The sequence below is a fragment of the Malus domestica genome, chromosome 03, assembly GCF_042453785.1.
Source record: "Malus domestica chromosome 03, GDT2T_hap1".
Classification (NCBI taxonomy): Eukaryota; Viridiplantae; Streptophyta; class Magnoliopsida; order Rosales; family Rosaceae; genus Malus; species Malus domestica.
Window position 1 is genome coordinate 2,867,048 of NC_091663.1, and position 18,957 is coordinate 2,886,004.

An 18,957-nucleotide genomic window follows, 5' to 3' on the forward strand; every position below is an offset into this window, starting at 1 on the left:
TATATTTAATAATTTTTTAATCCAGTCGGATTAGTGAGTAGGCCCCGCATGTAGCCATGTCAGCACTTAACAGAGAACGTAACAGAAAAACTGACGGAGGTATTACATTGGCACAAATTCGTAAGATGAGGTATGCCATTGTCATTTTAAAAATATAAGGTATGAAAGTGTCGTGAGACCAATAGTTGAGATAGTTTTGTATAATTTACCCTATTTAATTTGTTGGGGGGCGATGCGGTTACTTCGTCACAATGGCTTTTACTTCCTTGGTAAGGTGAGGAAGATGAACTGATGAAGCAGAAAAGGTGCTCTTCGAGAGCGTAGGCGGTGCCGCGGTGCAACAATTGCAACTTGCGGATAAAGATGACTTACATAAAACGGAACGTTTTTATCTAAAATTACCATATCAAAGTATAACTCAATCTTAATTTCAGATGGCTTTGTAGATACATATGTCAAATCGTCTCTAGTGAAAATGAAACGTAATGAAAAACTCGTTCTGTAAATTGTTTTTTAAGTGTCAACATTGATAATTGTAGGATCTTGGGGCTATTAGAGATTAGTCCTTACTAAAGATAATTTTTAGAAAATAACCTAAGAGGTTTTTAGTATCTAAAAAAGATCATTTATTTCAATGCACCATGACATGTCACCTATACAACTACCAAAGTTTTTCCAACTATTTACATGTCTGCCATCTTTAATGTTAGAACTGGGAAACGGACGCCCCCTTTCTCAGAATCGTAACAGTCCAAGCCGCTTTAATGTTGTGATTTCAACGAGCTGCAAAATGGACGACCCCCACTCTCTCTCTCTCTAAATCTCTGATTGCACCTGTAATCAATGAAAATTTTCAAATTTTCAAACAGGCTGTTTACTCTCACAAAACAGTATTTCAGTTGTTGTAACCGTCTGGACCCTTGCTCCACGAAAATCGGTTTGAAGCTACGATTGTTCGCCTTCCTCGATTTGCTGCCTGGAACACCACGAATCATTTGTAAGCTACTATTTGTACTTTTCTGTTGTCGTAATCATAAGCTATATGGTGTGGAAAATGTGTTAAATGCATTCATAATCAACACACTGGTTGATACATGTATATCTTGTTGGTATGGTTTGCATGTATTGGTCCGATAAGTTTCACTGTTTTAGCAAGAATTGCTTTTTTACAATGCACACCATGTGTTTGTTAAAAGGCCTCTGCGGAGATTTTGTATTTGTTGGTTCTTGTTTTATTTGGTACAGTCATTTAGGTCCCCTCTGTTCGGTACGGTCATTTAGGTCCCTTCCGTTCGGTACGGTCAATTTGGTACGTTTAGTTAGGGACAACCCATTCGATATGGGTTGTTAGGTACACTATATCGTTTTGTTGCGTTCGATGAGGGTATGGACTGAAGTCTTTGCTGACTGTGCAATGCCATCCTATATGTTTTTGTAATGTTTGGACGATCTATTAGGTTTGGAATGGTCAATTATGTTCGTTGTGTATGTTTAGGTCTCTTCTATTCGGTATGGTGAATTAGGTCCCCTCCATTCGGTACGTTCAATTAGGTACGTTCAATTAGGTTCCCTCAATTGTATGGTGAATTAGGTCCCCTTCATTCGGTATGTTAATTTAGGTACGTTGCGTACTGTATGAATTTCAATCATTGTGTAAGCCCTGATGGTTTTCCATACTGTATGAATCCACAGGTTACAGGAATTATGGCACGAAAGAGGATGAGTGAATATTCATTCCTACAATACAGGTCTAACATGGGGATTTTTGCAGAAGCCTACAAAAAATTTCAAAATCATATCAAACCTATCCACCTAGAGCTTATGGAGAGGACACAATTTTGGGGTTTGTTCAAGACATACAGAGAAGGCATTGCAACAGATGATGCAAGGAAGAACGACTACGATGTTATTGATATAATAGAGACATATAATAAAGATCTTAAATGCTTTGATATAGGTGGTAAGCACTTGACGATAACAGCTGCAGATATTGCTGCCATTTTTGGATTACCTGATGGAGGCAAAACAATTGAGCATGGGACACGATTGTCAGGATCTAGGACGAAATTCATGAAAAGAAATTTTGGCAACCTTGAAAGGTTGACCAAGACTGCTGTGGAAAGTAGGATGATTGAAGCTTGCAAAGGTGGCTCCAAATATGATCCCAAAAATTTGTTCGTCTTGTGTGTATCTACTTTTGCGTAACTCTCCTATTCTGCAACACAAACACCATAATATCTTGGAAACTTGTGAGTTACTGTGAAGATGTAAACAAAATGAAGGAATATGCATGGTCCAATGCAACTGCAGATTTCTTGGATAAATCTCTCGCAAAGAAGAGCAACTATGTAACTGGTTGTGTTGCAGCTCTACTTGTAAGTTCTCTTTGCCAACATTTCAATATATCAGTTACTTTGATTGGTTAATTGATTGATTGATTGATTTAATTATATTTTGTTTGTGTAAGTATTGGTTATGTGAGAAAACCCAAATCATTAGCCCAATTCATGGAAGGGAAAACATGACCCCGAGGTTCGTTCGTTGGAATTTGGCAGCACTACATGAGTTCTTGGATGAGGTTGACCTACGAACAATGGAGGTACAATTGCTAAAAACTTGTTTTGTATTTGTATAATCATTGGGTCATACTTCAACATCATCAATTTACAAATAAGCAATAGTCCATATACTATTTTGAACTTGTATTGCAGCCATATGAAGAATCAAGTGAAGATGTAAATGCAATACCAAAGACATCGGAATATGTAGCAACACACCGACTTCACACCTCGAACAATTTGGTACTCAGTTTGAGGCATCCCACAACAAAATCGGCAGCTGTCATCACACCAATCACGTACCAGAAGACAAGAAATAGTATCACCACTGAATGGGTTGCAATGGGCAGTAATGGGAACGAAAGAGTCAGTGTTGAAGTCACACCAAATCATACATCTGAGAACAAAGCACCTGGTAGCATGAGAAGTTCTATATCAAGCAAGATAGGTCCAAGTGATTTCCCCAATTGGACATTAATACCATCCCAAAGTTTTGACAACAATGCAAGTGAAGAAGCCCAACCTTTGATAATGGTCACCAACATGGAGAATTTGCAAAGGGAGAATGAAAAACTGAAAATGGAGTTGTCCAAATTGAATATCAGGTGTGAGGTTGCTAAAGTAACTGCTGATTTACTGTCCAAATCAATCAACATTGCTGAAAGTTCCCTTGAAAAGTTACAGACTGAAAAAAATGTACTTGAAGCTGAGAACCACACGTTGAGAAAGGAAATTGCGGGACTACGTAATGGTGATCCTAAAATTGGAATGCCACCACAACGATCCATGGTAAGAGGACTAAAAAATAAACAACGAAAGAAGGTGGTCTTAGAAGATTTTGAATGCGAACCTTTGGTCAAAAGGATACCAACGAACCGTTCAAAAGGGAAGTGTGATGGGTGTGCACCTGTGAAAAAAAACATTGGTCTCATTATTGAAGAGGGAGGTGTTGGTTATAACCAAGCCAACTTAATCAAAAAGAGGAAGCATGAACCTGTTGATGACTACAACAACAAAACAAAAGGTACGAACCAGAATGAAAATATTCAAACCATGGTTGAGGACCGCAAAAGGAAAAAACAAATGGCTACACTGAACCCCTTACTTGACATATTGAATAATAATGTTGGAAAATGCCTAGATGGAAAAGACATGGAGAAACTTGACAAATATCTTAGAAGCACTACGTCCAGGTGAGTCCACATTTATCTTAATTGTTTTAATGCCATGTTGCATGTACTTTATATTTGATGGAATATATTATGTCAGAAAGTATTCACATGTTTGTTCATATGGTTCACCCAAAGTGAACCGTTGTGGGAGGGTGATATGGCTGCTGTATTCAAACAAGATGTTGAGTTCTTGCTAAAAGAATTAGGACTGCGCACCTGTGTAAGTTTATCTATTTTAAAACGAGTTAGTATCTTCAAAGTAACCTATTACTGGTTGGCCTTTATAACTAGTTGAATTGATTTTCAACATGACAAAATGTACGCAGGCTATCGATGCATTTTCTGAGATACTTTCAATCCGCCAGTCACTAGATCCAACAAGGAAAATGAAATCGTTGTTTATGCCCACACATTGCTGGGTAAGAGTATGAGTCATATTTATTAATGGTTGAAAGTAAAAACTGACATGGTTTTAGTTGTCAATACCAAGGATACAATGCATCTTTCCATAATTTTCTACTTTTAAGTTTGGTCGTTCCAGTGGCTGTTTAGCTTTACTCAATTAGGTCAGATTCACTAGTTTGAATTTGCATACAGTTGGTATCTTCTGTTTTTGTCTTTCATATTTTTTTAGATGAATTCATACCATTAATATAGCTTACTCATTATTGGTTGTAGGAATACATGATACGTGGTGAAATCCAACAACTGGAACAAATGTTAATGGATATGTTGATACCAAATCTCGGAATGAGTGATTTCGTTTTCATTCCTTTGAGGCACCAAACTGTTTGGCATTTCACTCTGATGGTCCTTATAACAAAGGAACGCAAATGGCATCATTACAATCAATTGACAATTGGGGACAAATTAAATGACAAGTGCTACCAAGATGCTCAGAATATGGTAGGTAACAACCACTTCAAATTTGTTTGGGATATTTCCTTTAGAACGTAACACTAACATTGGTACTTGGGTTGCAGCATAAGACGGTGACTGAATTTCTAAAGCGAAATCAAGCAAATGAGAGGTTGGCTTTAACAACAGGAGTGGTAGAAAAAGTGGTTAAAAGGAGAGGGAAAACCATAATAGTGAGGGAGCCATTGAAAAAGGGGGAGAAGGAAACATATAACTTTCTGAGCCATGCAGGTACAGAGTATCCCCTTTCCTTGAGCCCAGTTTGTCCACAACAGGGTGAATCATTGTACGTGTTCTAAATTCTCTTCCCTTTGAAATTGTTTTACTATGTACATGTATTAGTGTTTGATATTCATTTGATGACTCTCAGGGTTGACTGTGCTGTGGCTATTATGTACTACATGCAACATTTAGCAGAGGGATGGCCACTAAAAGGCATTTTTGAGGAGGGTGAACTTACAATGATGAGGGCAAAGATCATAAGCATGATGCTAAATGCACCGAGAGGGAGAGGAAGGAAGTAGTTGGAGCCTTTGTAACAAAAAAGAATAAGTAGCTGGAGTTCTAGTTACATTTCATCAATGACAATAGTATGTTAGTGTTCGACATCTTTATTGGAATGAAAATTATTGTAGTTTGGTTTTTTTTTTTTCAATTATGAATTAACATTCACGAATGTACTGATTAATGATTCCATATCTGGTATGAATTAAATTTCTGATTTCATGATTTGATCAATTAGTTTGGAGTTAATTTTGGTTTGTACCTACAGGGTGCTTAATGACGTCGAAAACAATGAATCGGGATTTCTTAACCATTGATTAGCTGAAATCAAGGGATTTCTTAACCATCGAAAACAGTGAAATGAAAAGGAAATTTGTTTTAATTAGCTGAAATCAAGGGATTTCTTAACCATTGATTACAGTGATACAAAGGAAATGACAAATCTCCAATAAACGTGGCATTATGAGACAAATTAACCATCTGCAGAAAACAAGGGATTTCATTAACCATTACAATCAGCCAAATTGTGGGCACAATTAAATAGATTTGCCATTTGTTGTTTCGTAAAGGAAATTCATAACCTTTGTAATAAAAACATATCGTACTCATTATTGACATTCCGAAATTTATCAACCATGACCATTGAAATTCACACAACTTAATCATCCGTGAGCCATATACACTGAACCTATCTGACCGTACCTAAACTTTGAAGGGCAACACAGATTGGCGTTGTCATGGACGACACCAATTAACCATTTTTGCAATTGGAGAACTTACGTTTGCTCGTTTCTCTGAGCTTGTGAAGGTGCAGTTGAATAAGTTCAGAAAACTATTATTTTCATTCGTACGATTTGGTATCAACACTTGTGTAGGTGCAGTTGAATAGCTTCAGAAAACTAAAACGAGACACCGTTTCATTTAAAAGTAAATCTTTATTCCAAACTCTTTATTAATAACCAAATGGAAACATAGTTCTAGGAGTAACACAACTAAAATCGCTGAAACAAACATAGTTCTATTGCAGAAAGATAAATTGAAAAGATAAGCTCTCAAATTTGGGCTTGATATGTGCGAGAATTATGCCGCCCGATTCGATGACACCTCCCACATGTTATCGGCCGTGATTGTTCGCCAATTGATTTCATCCTCCTAAGCTTTGGCCTCCCAGATTGTTTTTTGGTCAATGGTGGTTCCACAACAATTTCTTCATGTCCATCAATGTCGGGCCTATCAATGTTCAGAATTGGATATATTAGGAAGGAGTACGAAGACTTGTAGTATTCAGCGGTGAAGAAATCTTCAACATAGTCATAAGGATTTCCGTCATCCTTGATAATCGCAGCCACTGCATGCTCACACGGAAACCCTTTGATTTGCCATTGATAACATGAACAGAAACGCTTTTGCAAATCCACCATCACTGAAATGTCACTGTGTACCTTAAAAACAGATAGACTTGACCTACTAATTTCCCAATGCCTGCCAACTTCCAAAACTTGATTAAGGCGCTCCTCCATCTCAGGGCATAGAAATGTATTCCAATTGTGCGCTGCTCGGAACCGTTCAGAGTTCATCTCCATCATCTTCACTCTAATACCATCAACCAATTGATAAATTGGCAAAGATCGTTCTTCACATATCCAAGAATTAAAAGATTCCGCAACATTGGACCACATTTCTCCATACCTATAAAAGGGAATGGTGATTAATGTATGAACCTCATTCCATAACCAAAGATGAAAGAGAAAATAAAAACTGAAAAATACACGTACCTGGCACCTTCAAAAAACGCATTGGACCAATTTTCTTTTGGAAGAGTATCCAAGAAAGTTCTCATTACGGATCCACCTTCATCCTTTAGAACCCTTAGGTGCATATCAAATGCTTTTGGGGTAGGTGCATAAGCACACTTGCAAAACAAATGCACAATATGGTCTCTGAAAATTTTGCCACAACCAGTAGGATATTTACTGAAGACTTTCTTTTCAAATGTTCCAAACAAAAAGCATGATGAGAATGCGGAAAAACTGTAGTCACAGACTCAAGCAACCCCTTATTCCTATCTGAAACAAAAGTAATTGTCCGTTCCTGCGGTGTCAACATATAGGACAATTGCTCCATGAACCATGTCCAATTTTCTTCATTCTCATGATCAACCATGGCAAAAGCGAGCGGGAAAAACCCTGCAAAAACCAAGCAAACTCAATGAAAAAGTAATAATAAAGATAAGATAATAAATACACTAATTAATTGCACAAAAAATATATAATTACCTTGGTTCCCATTCTTTCCGGTAGCTGCGAGCAATGTGCCTTTGTAATTATTTTTAACAAAGGTACCATCTAGAAACAACAAAGGCCTACAGAAACGAAATCCTTCAATGCAACTGTAATAAGAGATAAATAATCTCTTAAACCGATGACTATTTGGCTCACACTCTAAGATGCAATGAGAGCCCGGATTATGTTCCTTGATTGATTTGACATACCATGTCAATTGTTGGTATGACACTGCCTCGGCACCATGAACCAATGCCTTTGCTTTCATTCTCCCATACCACGCATTGTAGTATGAAATATCCAAACCATAATTTTGTTTGAAATTTTTTACGATGTCAGTAGGTTTGATGAGAGGATTTGACCTAATCTGATCAGCAACTATGGATGACACAATGCTCGAGTTCATCATCTTGCTTCTACGCTCCCTAATACGACCACTGCATGTGTGATTGTTATTTAACCTCCTAATATAAAAATAGCCATTAGTACGACACACCGAGGCATAAACCCGCCAAGGACACCCATCTAGCTTTTTGGTGCATGTTGCAGTGACCCTCTCCTTATCATTCTTTACATAAGAAAACTTGAAACCTACCTCAACTGCATACTTCTTCAATTTGTCTCTAAACTCTGCTACACCACCAACAAACTTTTGGCCCACGTTTGATATATATGATCTCAAAGGATGTGATAGATGCATTCTCCCACTAGGTGCAGAAAATTTCCCTAAGAACTCACGGTCATCAGCAGGGATATTGCCCTCCGCCACAAAAGAATTTTCTGCATTCGCATATGCTCCTGCCTCAACTATCATGTGATCACTGATATTTATATCAATGCTAGTTTTCTTTTCATTAATAAAAAATAGATGCATCAAGCGGACATCCATATTTGATTGTATCAAACATGATGGATGCCCGGGGGCAGCATAAGTAAGATCAAAAGTACCAACAACCAATTCGTCAAACCTCGAACAAACATGTGAACAAACCTCGGCGAATGAAGTGTTCCCAAAAATTGGGAAAGCTACAGTTTTTCCATTGTGGTTACACCTGCCAATAATGGCCAATTCCATTTCTCCTACAAACAAATAAAACATAAAAAAAGTGAGTACAATGAACTAACAAAAACTCTCACTAATGCACAGATTAGTAAAACTAAGCCACCAAGTTCCCATGTGCGGGATCATTTAAAAAACAATTCACTTGAGCATTTCATCAAACACAAAATATGCGTTGTGTAAAAATCATGTGAACCCCAACACAAATTTGATCAAAGTTAAATCCATGTTTCAACTATTTCAAAAAAGTAAAATTGAAACATTTGAGAGAAATAAAGAACAACATTTTACAGTTTTCAAAACTTACCCCAACTGGTCGGAATTGGTGCTGAAAACCCGAATGAAAAATAGTCTAGTATGCACGAATCACCAGTGAATAGCACAACAACTGCTTCACTTTGATTTGGACCCAAGAGTTTATATAAGAAAATTCTAAAAATCAGGATGATTACTATGAATTGATAATGAGACAATCCAACCAATAAAGAAAAACTGATTTTCGGGATCAATATATAGAAAGGAAGCATGAACATCGTCATCAGCAGAGAAAAAGGGAAAAACTTCATTGAAGCCGGGGATGGAGAGATGAATCGTAACTGATGCATAGGCGAAGGAGATAGGAATCATAATGGGCAGAGAGGCGAGGGATCCTGAACTACAAAACGTTTAACCACTTCTCTGTACCTAAGGGCAATATAGGTAAACTAAAAATATAATAAATTTGTAGAAAAATAATTAAATATGACATGGACTATATAATCTGACGTGGACATCAGTCAAAAGACTATTTTAAGTTTTTAATCTTCAATATGGTATTATTGAAAAGTTAATCTTATTTAGGGATTAAAATGAAGTTTTCTAATAATTGTATAAGTTGTAAAATGACTTAAACGGTCACATTATCGTTCTTATATAATAATCAGATTACATCAATTGGTATAAGTCACATAACAATAAACTCCTCCTAAATAATTTGATGTCTTCAAACTCCGAGCCGCATTTTTTCGCCTTTTGCGAGGAGGGTGAAGCACTGACGAAGGAAGGTCACTCAGGCAGTGAGAGAGACACGTGATTGAGAACGTGGGCAAATGGGATCCTCTGTTTTTTTTTTTTTTGGTGGAAATAATCGGGTGTTGCTCCTCCAACTATCATATTTGGTAGGGTAGCAGAATCGAGAACGTTCATCGAAACGAGAAACATTTTGGTGTTCTGAATTAGTGACAGCTGGTGCTCTTCCCAATGGGCATTAAACACGTGGCCTGCCTCCATTTTATGACACGTTGGACATCTCCGTCTGTGACAACTTGGATAAACTCATTGTTCGTGGCAAGAATTTCCTGTTGGGGCCGTTTCCTAACCGATGAGCACACAGCTCCCCGAGAGGTTGGCGCCGGTTGATTATTATCTGTCGGGCTTCTGCTTATTGGCGGGCTGTAAGAGAAGGACAGAGTTAGTTCTGAAAGGTGCCTTTGTGGGGCCTTAGGTGTAGGCTTTGAGGCTTCGCAATCAAAACTAACTTAGATATTCAGGCGTGCCACTGCCATCTTCAGCATGGCAGATGTAAAACAGATATTGTAGTGGATTGTATATGCCCGAGAGACTAAATTAGATCTAAAAGGTGCCTTTGTGGGGCCTTAGATTTAGACCTTGAGGCTTCCAATCAAAACTAACCAAGTACTCTAACACATAACAATTGTTTCATGATTGCTCAAGTATTACAATTGTTGCACCTTAATCACCCGAGCCCGAAGAGCAAGAACGAATCCTGATAGGTGCCTTTGTGGGGCCTTAGGTTTAGGCCTTGAGGCTTCCCATCATAATTAATTCCATACTCAAGCATTCTATAGTGGTCATAGTAGAACAGATATAAAACCAAGAAATAGGTCGATTACTTGCGCCCCAAGTAACTCGGACTTTTTGTTATCAAGGATTGTCGTGGATGGGTTAAGTCTACATAAAGTTCTTTTTTATGCCTTGAGATCAAGGACTTTTAATTGATCAAACTTGTATGCCCGAGAGGTTAGAACTTAGACCTGATCGAGTTATGAATTTGGACTTCAACTGATCATTTGCAGGGTTGAAACCATTAAACTGACCAGATCCAAGAACTATAACAATTTCTGCTCATAATCTTGCTAGAAATAACTTGAATACAGATGGAAGTATACATCATATTGCTAGATTTATGAATAGAAAGATAGAACAAAGAGGGTCGGGTAAGGTTTTCACCTTGTCGGGCAAGGTTGGTCGTCTTACAACTTCCTGTCTTTGTGATTTACAAAGTGTTTAGATGCTAGAAAGAGGATTGGGAGATGAGTTTACAGGAGGGAATCAATACTACAGCAAGATTCATACAAGGTAGCAGAGGTTTTACAAAGACAAAGACTGTCTATTCTACGAGGAGCTTAAGGCTGGAAAAAGAGAATGCTTTTGGCAAAGCTGAGCTTTGGGGTTTTCTTAGCTTGACTGAGATAGACAAGTTTGTAAGATTGTTTGTTTGTTTGATTGAGTGTCCTTGTCCCAGATTTCTCTTTCTTCTTTTATAGAATGTTTGGCTTGGCTGCCTGTAGCACTGTCTTGCCCGAATGCAGCTGAGGGGTAGTGACTCATCAGTTATTTACTTGTACTGCCACTATAAAGTACTTTTGGGCTGATTAGCTGGCTGGTCTACACCACTTGGCCTTTGGGTAGGTGAGCAAGTGGCTCAAGTAGTCTGCATTTGGTCGGAAAGAGGCCTGTCGTGCTTCCTGGGCTGAGGCTGAATCTTGGGCTTCCTTCTTTTGTGGTCTTTGTTTTGGGCTAAGTCCATTCTAAGCCCAAAGTTCAAGTTTTAATCCAAACAGTGCCCCCTTCAATTAATACTTAGGTTGGAATTCCAAGCGCCAGTGTTGATTGAATAGCCGCCTGCGCATGCACGCCTGTTCTCGGAGCTTGTAACTTTTGGACGGAATTAATGTAACCTCGCGTCTTTTGCTCTTCCCGCGACTTTTGAGTTACCCATTGATGTTCCTATAAACGCTAGCCAAAAACTCCATTTTTTGAATCAACCACATCCTCATGGTCAGTAAAAAAAATCATCTTCAACCTTTCCCTTCAATACCCTCGGGCACCTCTGTTTTCTAAATTTTCTTTTAAAACTGGGGAAATGGGTTCCCTAGGATTCACCTGGGGTTTCCTAAAACTCCCTTTTTCATGAGAAAAATGATTTTCACCATATAATCACTACCTCCAACACCTTTGGTCGATCACCCAGCTATCCCTAACACCCTTGGCCAGGCGGTTTCCTCGTTCTGAGCTTGTTGAACTTTACAAGTTTGGTCGAGGGATCGCCATCCTGGTAGTGGCTCTGATAAATCATACTTCACCATCACTTGGTGAAGTTCTGCAAGGAGGGTCCTCTACCAGGCCCATCTCGGTCGCACAACCCGATCACTTGACTAGGTTCTGCCCATGAAGACATCGGAAGACTGTTCAAGACAACTTTGCAACTGGAAGGAATCGGGCACAGCATCTTATAAGAAATGTAGAAACTTTATCTCTAGTATCCAAATGTAAAGCCACTGCGCTGGATTTGATGTAAACCTCACCAATTTGTCAAAATGAATAAAACATCATTTTTAACAACTGTTATCTTTATGCTTTCTTGAATGATTGATGAGCAAACACTGCAACTTTGTAGCCCGAAACCCTCTTTAACTTCCGTCTTCATCAATATAGCAATCCCTAACATCCCATAATGTAGGATAGTATTTTTTCAAGAACTTGACATTAATGGGATGCCTCTGCCGATTTCCTTCTATGTTCGCCAAGTAATATCCTTCTTTATCTAGTACTTGACTAACAATGAAATGACCTTCCCACGTCGGGCTCCATTTCCCAAAACCCCTCAGTTGAGCTCCTAGAGGGAGGACTGCTTTCCATACCAATTCTTCTTCTTTGAAAGACTTGACTTTTACCTTCTTGTTGTAAGCTCGGGCAACAGCCCTCTTTCCTTCTTGAATTTGGTTTAAGGCTTCAATTCAGGCACCATCTAAGTCTTCAATTCCTTGACACATGGCTTCGATGTATTCTTCACTGTTCAGCCCGAATTGATTTTGAATTCTGACAGAACTTACATTGATCTCCATGGGAAGCACCGTATCTTGCCCGAAGGTCAAGGCATAAGGGGTTGTCCCAGTTCCTGCTCTTTTGGAGGTTCGATATGCCCATAAAGTATCCCCTAGCTTTTCATGCCACTTCTCCGGGCTATCTGTCACCATTCTTTTGATAATGTTTATCAAAATTTTGTTGTTTGCTTCGGCCTGACCATTTGACTGAGGGTAGTAAGGATTGGATTGGATCATCTTTATCTTGTATTGGTTTGCGAATTCTTCGACCTCATTCGAAATAAAAGATGGTCCCCGATCCGTGACTATAGTTTCGGGCACTCCATACCTATGCAGAATCTTGGTCTCAATAAATTTCTTGACTGCAAATGAGGTTATAGTCTTCACGACCGATGCTTCTACCCATTTGGTGAAGTAGTCCGTGGCCACAATTATGAAAGTGTGCCATTTGCTAGAAGCTGGATGAATCTGCCCGATGAAGTCCATCGCCCATCCTCTGAAGGGCCAAGGCTTGACCACTGGATTTAAGGGCACTGACGGCACATGTTGGAGGGGTCCATGTCTTTAGCACTCCTCGCAGCCTCGGGTATAGGACTTGCAATCTTTTTCCATGTCGGGCCAGAAATACCCATACCTCCTAAGCAACCACCTCATTTTTGTTCCAGCTTGATGTGCCCCACATATTCCCTCATGTACCTCGGCCATCACTCTCATGGATTCTTCTTGGCCTAAGCACTTCAAAAGTAGCCCATATGGAGTTTTTCTTAGCAAACTCTTTGCCCATAAGACATACTTGGTTGCTTGCTGTCTATCCTTCTTGCTTGTGGGTGAAGAAGGATCTTTTAAATGGTGAATGGTGGGTGACCTCCAATCCTCTATCTCGGTTTCTAGAATCATCACATCCAAACTGAACCCCCTTTCTAAGATAGAAGGGAGATTTCTTCTCTGAATTTCAACATCCACTCCATACTTCATTTCCTGGATGGGTACTCCCGAGGCAACTTGTACCATCTCGTTGGCTGCCAAATTGGATTTCCGGGGGACATGATTAATTGATATCTCGGTGTCCCAATATCTCAATAATTGCGTGGCTGCCAAGTAGTATCCAGCCATAGTGATATGTCTGCACTTGTAGTCCCCATTGAGTTAGTTTATCACCAATTTTGAATCACCAAACACTTCCACATATATTGCCCCCAGCTCTATCAAGATTTCCAAGCCAATTATTAAGGCCTCATATTCTGCCCGATTGTTGGTGCTTCCTTGATAATCCAGGAGGAATGAGTAATAATGGTGAACCCCTTGGAGATTTATGATGACAATCCCAGCTCCAGAAGCTTTTTGAGTGAAGGAACCATCAAAATACAGCTTCCAAGGAGTAATCCAGAGGCTAGTTACTCTTTTTATTTCCTGTTGAACCCACTCCTCATTGCCTGAGATGACCTTGCCTGGTGGAATCCAGATACTGGTTACTTCCAGGGTTCCCGGGATATTGAAACCTCATCTTGAAACTCTTGGTTCTCTGTTAAGAAGTCGGCAATCGCTTGGCCTTTGACCGCCCTTTGGGGTACATATTGAAAATTGAATTCTGATAAAGCTAGAATCCACTTCCTAATCCTTCCTGTTAGCATTGGTTTTGACAACATATACTTTATCACATCTGTTTTGGCAATGATATGTACGTGACAAGGTAACATGTAGTGCCTCAACTTACTAGCAGTGAAATATAGGGCTAGGCACAATTTCTCTACTTGGGAGTATCTTGTTTCTACCTCAGTCAGAATTCTACTAAGGTAATATACTGCTTGCTCCTTCCCGCCTTCGTTGTTTTGGGCTAGTAGACTCCCAATTGATTTCTCTAAAGCAGAAATATATAGCTTTAAAGGTTTTCCCCTTTGAGGAGGTACCAGCACTGGTGGAGAAGTTAAATAGGCTTTGATATTGTCAAAAGCCTTTTGGTGTGGTGGTCCCCACTCAAACTTTTCTTTATCTCTCAATCTCAGCAAAGAAGTTAGCGGCTGGATCTTGCCCGCCAAATTAGCAATGAATCTGCTTAAGAAATTGACTTTGCCTAGCAGCCATTGAAGTTGAACTTTGTTGGTGGGCGAGGGCGACTCCATGATTGCGCGAGACTTGTTCTTGTCCACTTCTACACCTCTTTGATGAACCAATAATCCTAAGAAGTTGCCCGCTCTTACTCCAAACGCACACTTCTTTGGATTCATTTTCAGTTTATGGATCCTCATCCTTGTCAAAGCTTGCCTGAGGTCTGTCAAATGCTGCTTTTCTATCTTGGATTTTACCACGATGTCATCGATGTACACCTCCATGCTCTGGCCAATCAAGTCATGAAAGATGGCATTCATTGCCCTTTGGTAAGTTGCTCCTGCGTTCTTGAGCCCGAATGGCATTACCAAGTATTCATATGCCCTCACGTGCCCAGGACACCTGAAAGCTGTTTTGTGTACATCCTCCGGAGCCATCTTTATTTAATTATACCCGGCATTTCCATCCATAAAAGATAGCACTTTGTGTTTTGCCACCGCATCTATGGATAGGTTAGCCATAGGCATGGGATATTCATCTTTTGGTGTAGCACCATTAATATTTCTGTAATCAACACAACATCGTACTGCTTTTGTTATGGCTTTTAAAATAGGTACAATGTTGGCCAACCACTCCACATACTTGGCAGGTCTAATAAATCCAGCTTTCACTAGTCTTTCAATTTCTTCTTTGACCTTTTCTTCTATTTCTTTTGACATCCTTCGTGGCACCTGCTTGACAGGTTTATAACCTTCCTTGATGGGCATTCTGTGTTCCACCAAGGTTGAATCTAAACCTGGTATCTCAATGTAATGCCAAGCAAAACAATCTTTAAATTCTTGCAGGAGGTGGACAAGCTTTGCCTGATCATTAGTCTCTAATAAACCACTAATTTGTATGGGTCTTGGATCTCCTTCTGCCCCCAAATCAATGACTTCCAAAGGATCCTGAACCTCTGGTGGTGGCTTGTCAGGCTCTGCGCACAAAAATTCGACCAACTCCGGGCTCTCGGGCAAATCGTCTGGACCATCCAAGTCGTATATGCACTCGGCCATTTGTATGGCCGCCTCAAATTCTTCTCCGCAAAGCTCATCTCTGTTCTCGCTCTGGCTGCTCAGAATTCCTAGCTGCCATTCCTGCTCTTCTTTCTCTAAGAGCTCATTTTCTTGCTTTCTTCCTCTCCCATACACCAACAGTCTTTTGATTAGGGACCTGACTGCTATGACCTGATCCTTCCTTTTTTGTTCTGTCATTGATGGTGTTGGGATGTTGGGACAATATAGGGTCTATCCAACTCCTCTCTAGCGAGGATCATTCCTTGTTCTAGAAGCTTTTGGGCCGTCACCTTGGTAGGGCGGCCGTTCTTATCTGCTCCTGAACATTGCAAAATTCCTACATTAGGGTTGTAGAAACTTGCTTCTACCATATTGGCTGTAAGGAAAAATGGCCGTGATTCGGCCTCCACCATTTCCCAAAAGCCTGGCCCCTCTGCTCATTCTTCATGGTAAACAGCAACTTGTTGATGCAGAGTGGAGGGTATGGCGAGACCTTGGTGGATCCAGTCCCTACCAAGTAAAGCTCCATAAGTGGAAGTACAATCCACCACAAAGAACACCAGCATGATTTGTTTGGACCCCAAGTCCACTTCTAAAGGTAATATTCCATGAGTTCTGGTGATAGTGCCCGAGAAGCTCGACACTGTGAGGTCTATGGGAATGAGATCTTTTATACCTCTCCCTATCTTCTTCATTTGCTTAGCTGGTAGTACATTAACAGCCGCTCCACCATCAATCAGAACTCTTTTGAAGGGCACTCCCTCCAAATGAGCTGCAACGTTTATTGGCTTGAGGTGGTTGGCTATTATCATGTTTGGGCGGCTGAACACCATTTCATGTGTATAAATCCTCACTGGGCCATCCTTGGAGGCCTCAAATGATTCAGTTTTTCCCAACTTTTCTCATTCAGCCACTTCAACACTAACATGAGCCATCATTGGCTCATCCGCCAAATAGTCACCTTCCATAGTGGCGGGCTGATCGGGCTCGGCGCCAAACATGGCAGATAAAACATATGTCAAATTGACATGGAAATTGCTTGGCTCTGGAAGGTCTTCCTTCCTGCTTCCGATCTAGTCCATAAACTCATCTAGCCAGGCCATGGCATCTTCTGGGAGTAGTGGTTCTGGTGCCCTCTCTTGTTGAATTATGCCCGAACCTAACATTTGCCTCGGAACTTCGCCGAAAGGATCTACCAATGATGGTGAGGGAACTCTCCTTTCAGGTGAAACAGTTCCAAAACAAATAGGTTCTGTCCTCCATCCCAGAGTTGGCACCATTATCATGTCTTCTTGGGTTCTCCTCAAGATCCTGTATTTCCCAGGATGAAGATTCTGTGGTACATGGTTTCCCTCACCTTCCGTCTTACTATTAGCCATCTCCACCTCCTTTTTGCTCTTCCAGTGGAACTGGCTACTTCCTCCAGATGATGTTTTCTCAATCTTTTGATTCTTGGAGGCATCAGATGTTGTTGGCGTCTTTAAGGAGTTCATGTAGGCTTTGTGTTGCCTTTAGACCCTTCTAACCATAGAGGCTCCCATCTGTTTGGCGGGTTGTCCATTATTTCCAACCACGTACCATTTTCTGCCGAGGCAGGCATGATTATCTTTTTGGACAGGATTAGTCATCCTATCAATTCTTCTGACTTCTCTTCCCATATGGCCATACTGGGGAGGCCCTACATCCTTCCCTTTTGGCTTCTTGGCCTCCAAGTCTTCCGCTTCCTCAGAGGCTTCATGATTTCGAAACACCTCTGATAAAGCTCTAGGTTGGGAGTCCCCTCCTAGTCGCTGGAAAACACTTCGAGAAGTATCTTTCCCTGCTGCCCGCACAATTTTTTCGCAGGCCTTTCTTTCTTCTACCTTCCTCCTAATCAGTTCATGATCAATGAGGACTTCTGCTGGCGGAATCTCGAGTTCGCACTCGCATTGGCATCTACTGCATAGTACCATTCCTTTTATTATGGCTGCTTTTGGCTACTCGGGCAACTTGATCGCCTCTTTTATAGATTTATCAGCCTGTCTTCCTTCTTCTGTCCCTTTAGCCACCTTCGCTTTTCCCTTTTCTGCCCATGCTAGATTTATCGTATTTATTGGGGCTTCTGAAAAAGGACATGCATGTTTGTCCACTATTGCTTCGACTTGTCCTTAATTATTCTGTAAGAATATTGATGGGCTAGGTGGACTTTCTGTTAAGGTTACTTCTTTATCTGGCTGGCTGGCTTCGAGCTTCTTTACTTCTTCTTTTTTTTCTCTCCCAACATCTTTTTCCTCTATTAAAGGTAAAGATATGGGAATAGATGATTCCATAGCCAGCTCTGTCTTTCTTCTGAAACTTGTTGAGGCTTTCTCTAACCTTTGTAACATTTGCAACAAGGTAGTATGCAAATCCTCATCAGTTATTTTTTCTGGAACGGCTGACCTCTGTAAATCTTCAGGGATATTTGACATGTCTTTTTGGCAAGTAAGATCTTATGAAGTGTGTCCCACTGGGCATGCCAAAACTATGTTCGTGGCAAGAATTTCCTGTTGGGGACGTTTCCTGGCCGATGAGCACACAGCTCCCCGAGAGGTTGGCGCTGGTTGATTATTGTCTGTCGGGCTTCTGCTTATTGGCGGGCTGTAAGAGAATGACAGAGTTAGTTCTAAAAGGTGCCTTTGTGGGGCCTTAGGTGTAGGCCTTGAGGCTTCGCAATCAAAACTAGCTTAGATATTCAAGCGTGCCACTGCCATCTTTAGCATGGCAGATGTAAAACAGATATTGTAGTGGATTGTATATGCCTGAGAGACTAAATTAGATCTGAAAGGTGCCTTTGTGAGGCCTTAGATTTAGACCTTGAGGCTTCCAATCAAAACTAACCAAGTACTCTAACACATAACAATTGTTTCATGATTGCTCAAGTATTACAACTGTTGCACCTTAATCACCCGAGCCCGAAGAGCAAGAACGAATCCTGATAGGTGCCTTTGTGGGGCCTTAGGTTTAGGCCTTGAGGCTTCCCATCATAATTAATTCCATACTCAAGCGTTCTATAGTGGTCATAGTAGAACATATATAAAACCAAGAAATAGGTCGATTACTTGCGCCCCAAGTAACTCGGACTTTTTGTTATCAAGGATTGTCGTGGATGGGTTAAGTCCACATAAAGTTCTTTTTTATGCCTTGAGATCAAGGACTTTTAATTGATCAAACTTGTATGCCCGAGAGGTTAGAACTTAGACCTGATCGAGTTATGAATTTGGACTTCAACTGATCA

The 18,957-nt window shown here is 40.3% G+C and overlaps 6 protein-coding genes across 6 annotated transcripts; 2 read left to right on the forward strand and 4 right to left on the reverse strand.

The window, feature by feature from the left end:
* Positions 1–738: 738 nt before the first annotated feature.
* LOC139194375 (uncharacterized) lies at positions 739–3,838 on the forward strand. Its single transcript, XM_070818750.1, has 4 exons — positions 739–997; positions 1,693–2,375; positions 2,468–2,599; positions 2,712–3,838. Exons 2-4 carry the CDS (start codon positions 2,277–2,279, stop codon positions 3,753–3,755), a joined length of 1,275 nt encoding a protein of 424 aa, XP_070674851.1. The 5' UTR covers positions 739–997; positions 1,693–2,276; the 3' UTR covers positions 3,756–3,838.
* Positions 3,818–5,389, forward strand: LOC139194376 (uncharacterized). The gene is made up of 5 exons (XM_070818751.1): positions 3,818–3,950; positions 4,057–4,149; positions 4,409–4,636; positions 4,714–4,934; positions 5,019–5,389. Exons 1-5 carry the CDS (start codon positions 3,888–3,890, stop codon positions 5,170–5,172), a joined length of 759 nt encoding a protein of 252 aa, XP_070674852.1. The 5' UTR covers positions 3,818–3,887; the 3' UTR covers positions 5,173–5,389.
* Positions 5,390–6,067: 678 nt separating this feature from the next.
* LOC139194377 (uncharacterized) lies at positions 6,068–9,166 on the reverse strand. The gene is made up of 4 exons (XM_070818752.1): positions 8,802–9,166; positions 7,429–8,514; positions 6,928–7,338; positions 6,068–6,841 (listed from the first exon to the last, which is right to left on the reverse strand). The coding sequence occupies exons 1-3, from the start codon at positions 9,097–9,099 to the stop codon at positions 7,022–7,024; spliced, it is 1,701 nt and encodes a 566-aa protein (XP_070674853.1). The 5' UTR covers positions 9,100–9,166; the 3' UTR covers positions 6,068–6,841; positions 6,928–7,021.
* Positions 6,205–6,992, reverse strand: LOC139194333 (uncharacterized). The gene is made up of 2 exons (XM_070818641.1): positions 6,928–6,992; positions 6,205–6,841 (listed from the first exon to the last, which is right to left on the reverse strand). The coding sequence occupies exons 1-2, from the start codon at positions 6,990–6,992 to the stop codon at positions 6,205–6,207; spliced, it is 702 nt and encodes a 233-aa protein (XP_070674742.1).
* Positions 9,167–13,164: 3,998 nt separating the features above from the next.
* Positions 13,165–13,713, reverse strand: LOC139194334 (uncharacterized). Its single transcript, XM_070818642.1, has one exon. The coding sequence runs from the start codon at positions 13,711–13,713 to the stop codon at positions 13,165–13,167; it is 549 nt and encodes a 182-aa protein (XP_070674743.1).
* A 2,425-nt stretch (positions 13,714–16,138) lies between these two features.
* LOC139194335 (uncharacterized) lies at positions 16,139–16,534 on the reverse strand. The gene has a single exon (XM_070818643.1). The coding sequence runs from the start codon at positions 16,532–16,534 to the stop codon at positions 16,139–16,141; it is 396 nt and encodes a 131-aa protein (XP_070674744.1).
* Positions 16,535–18,957: the final 2,423 nt, after the last annotated feature.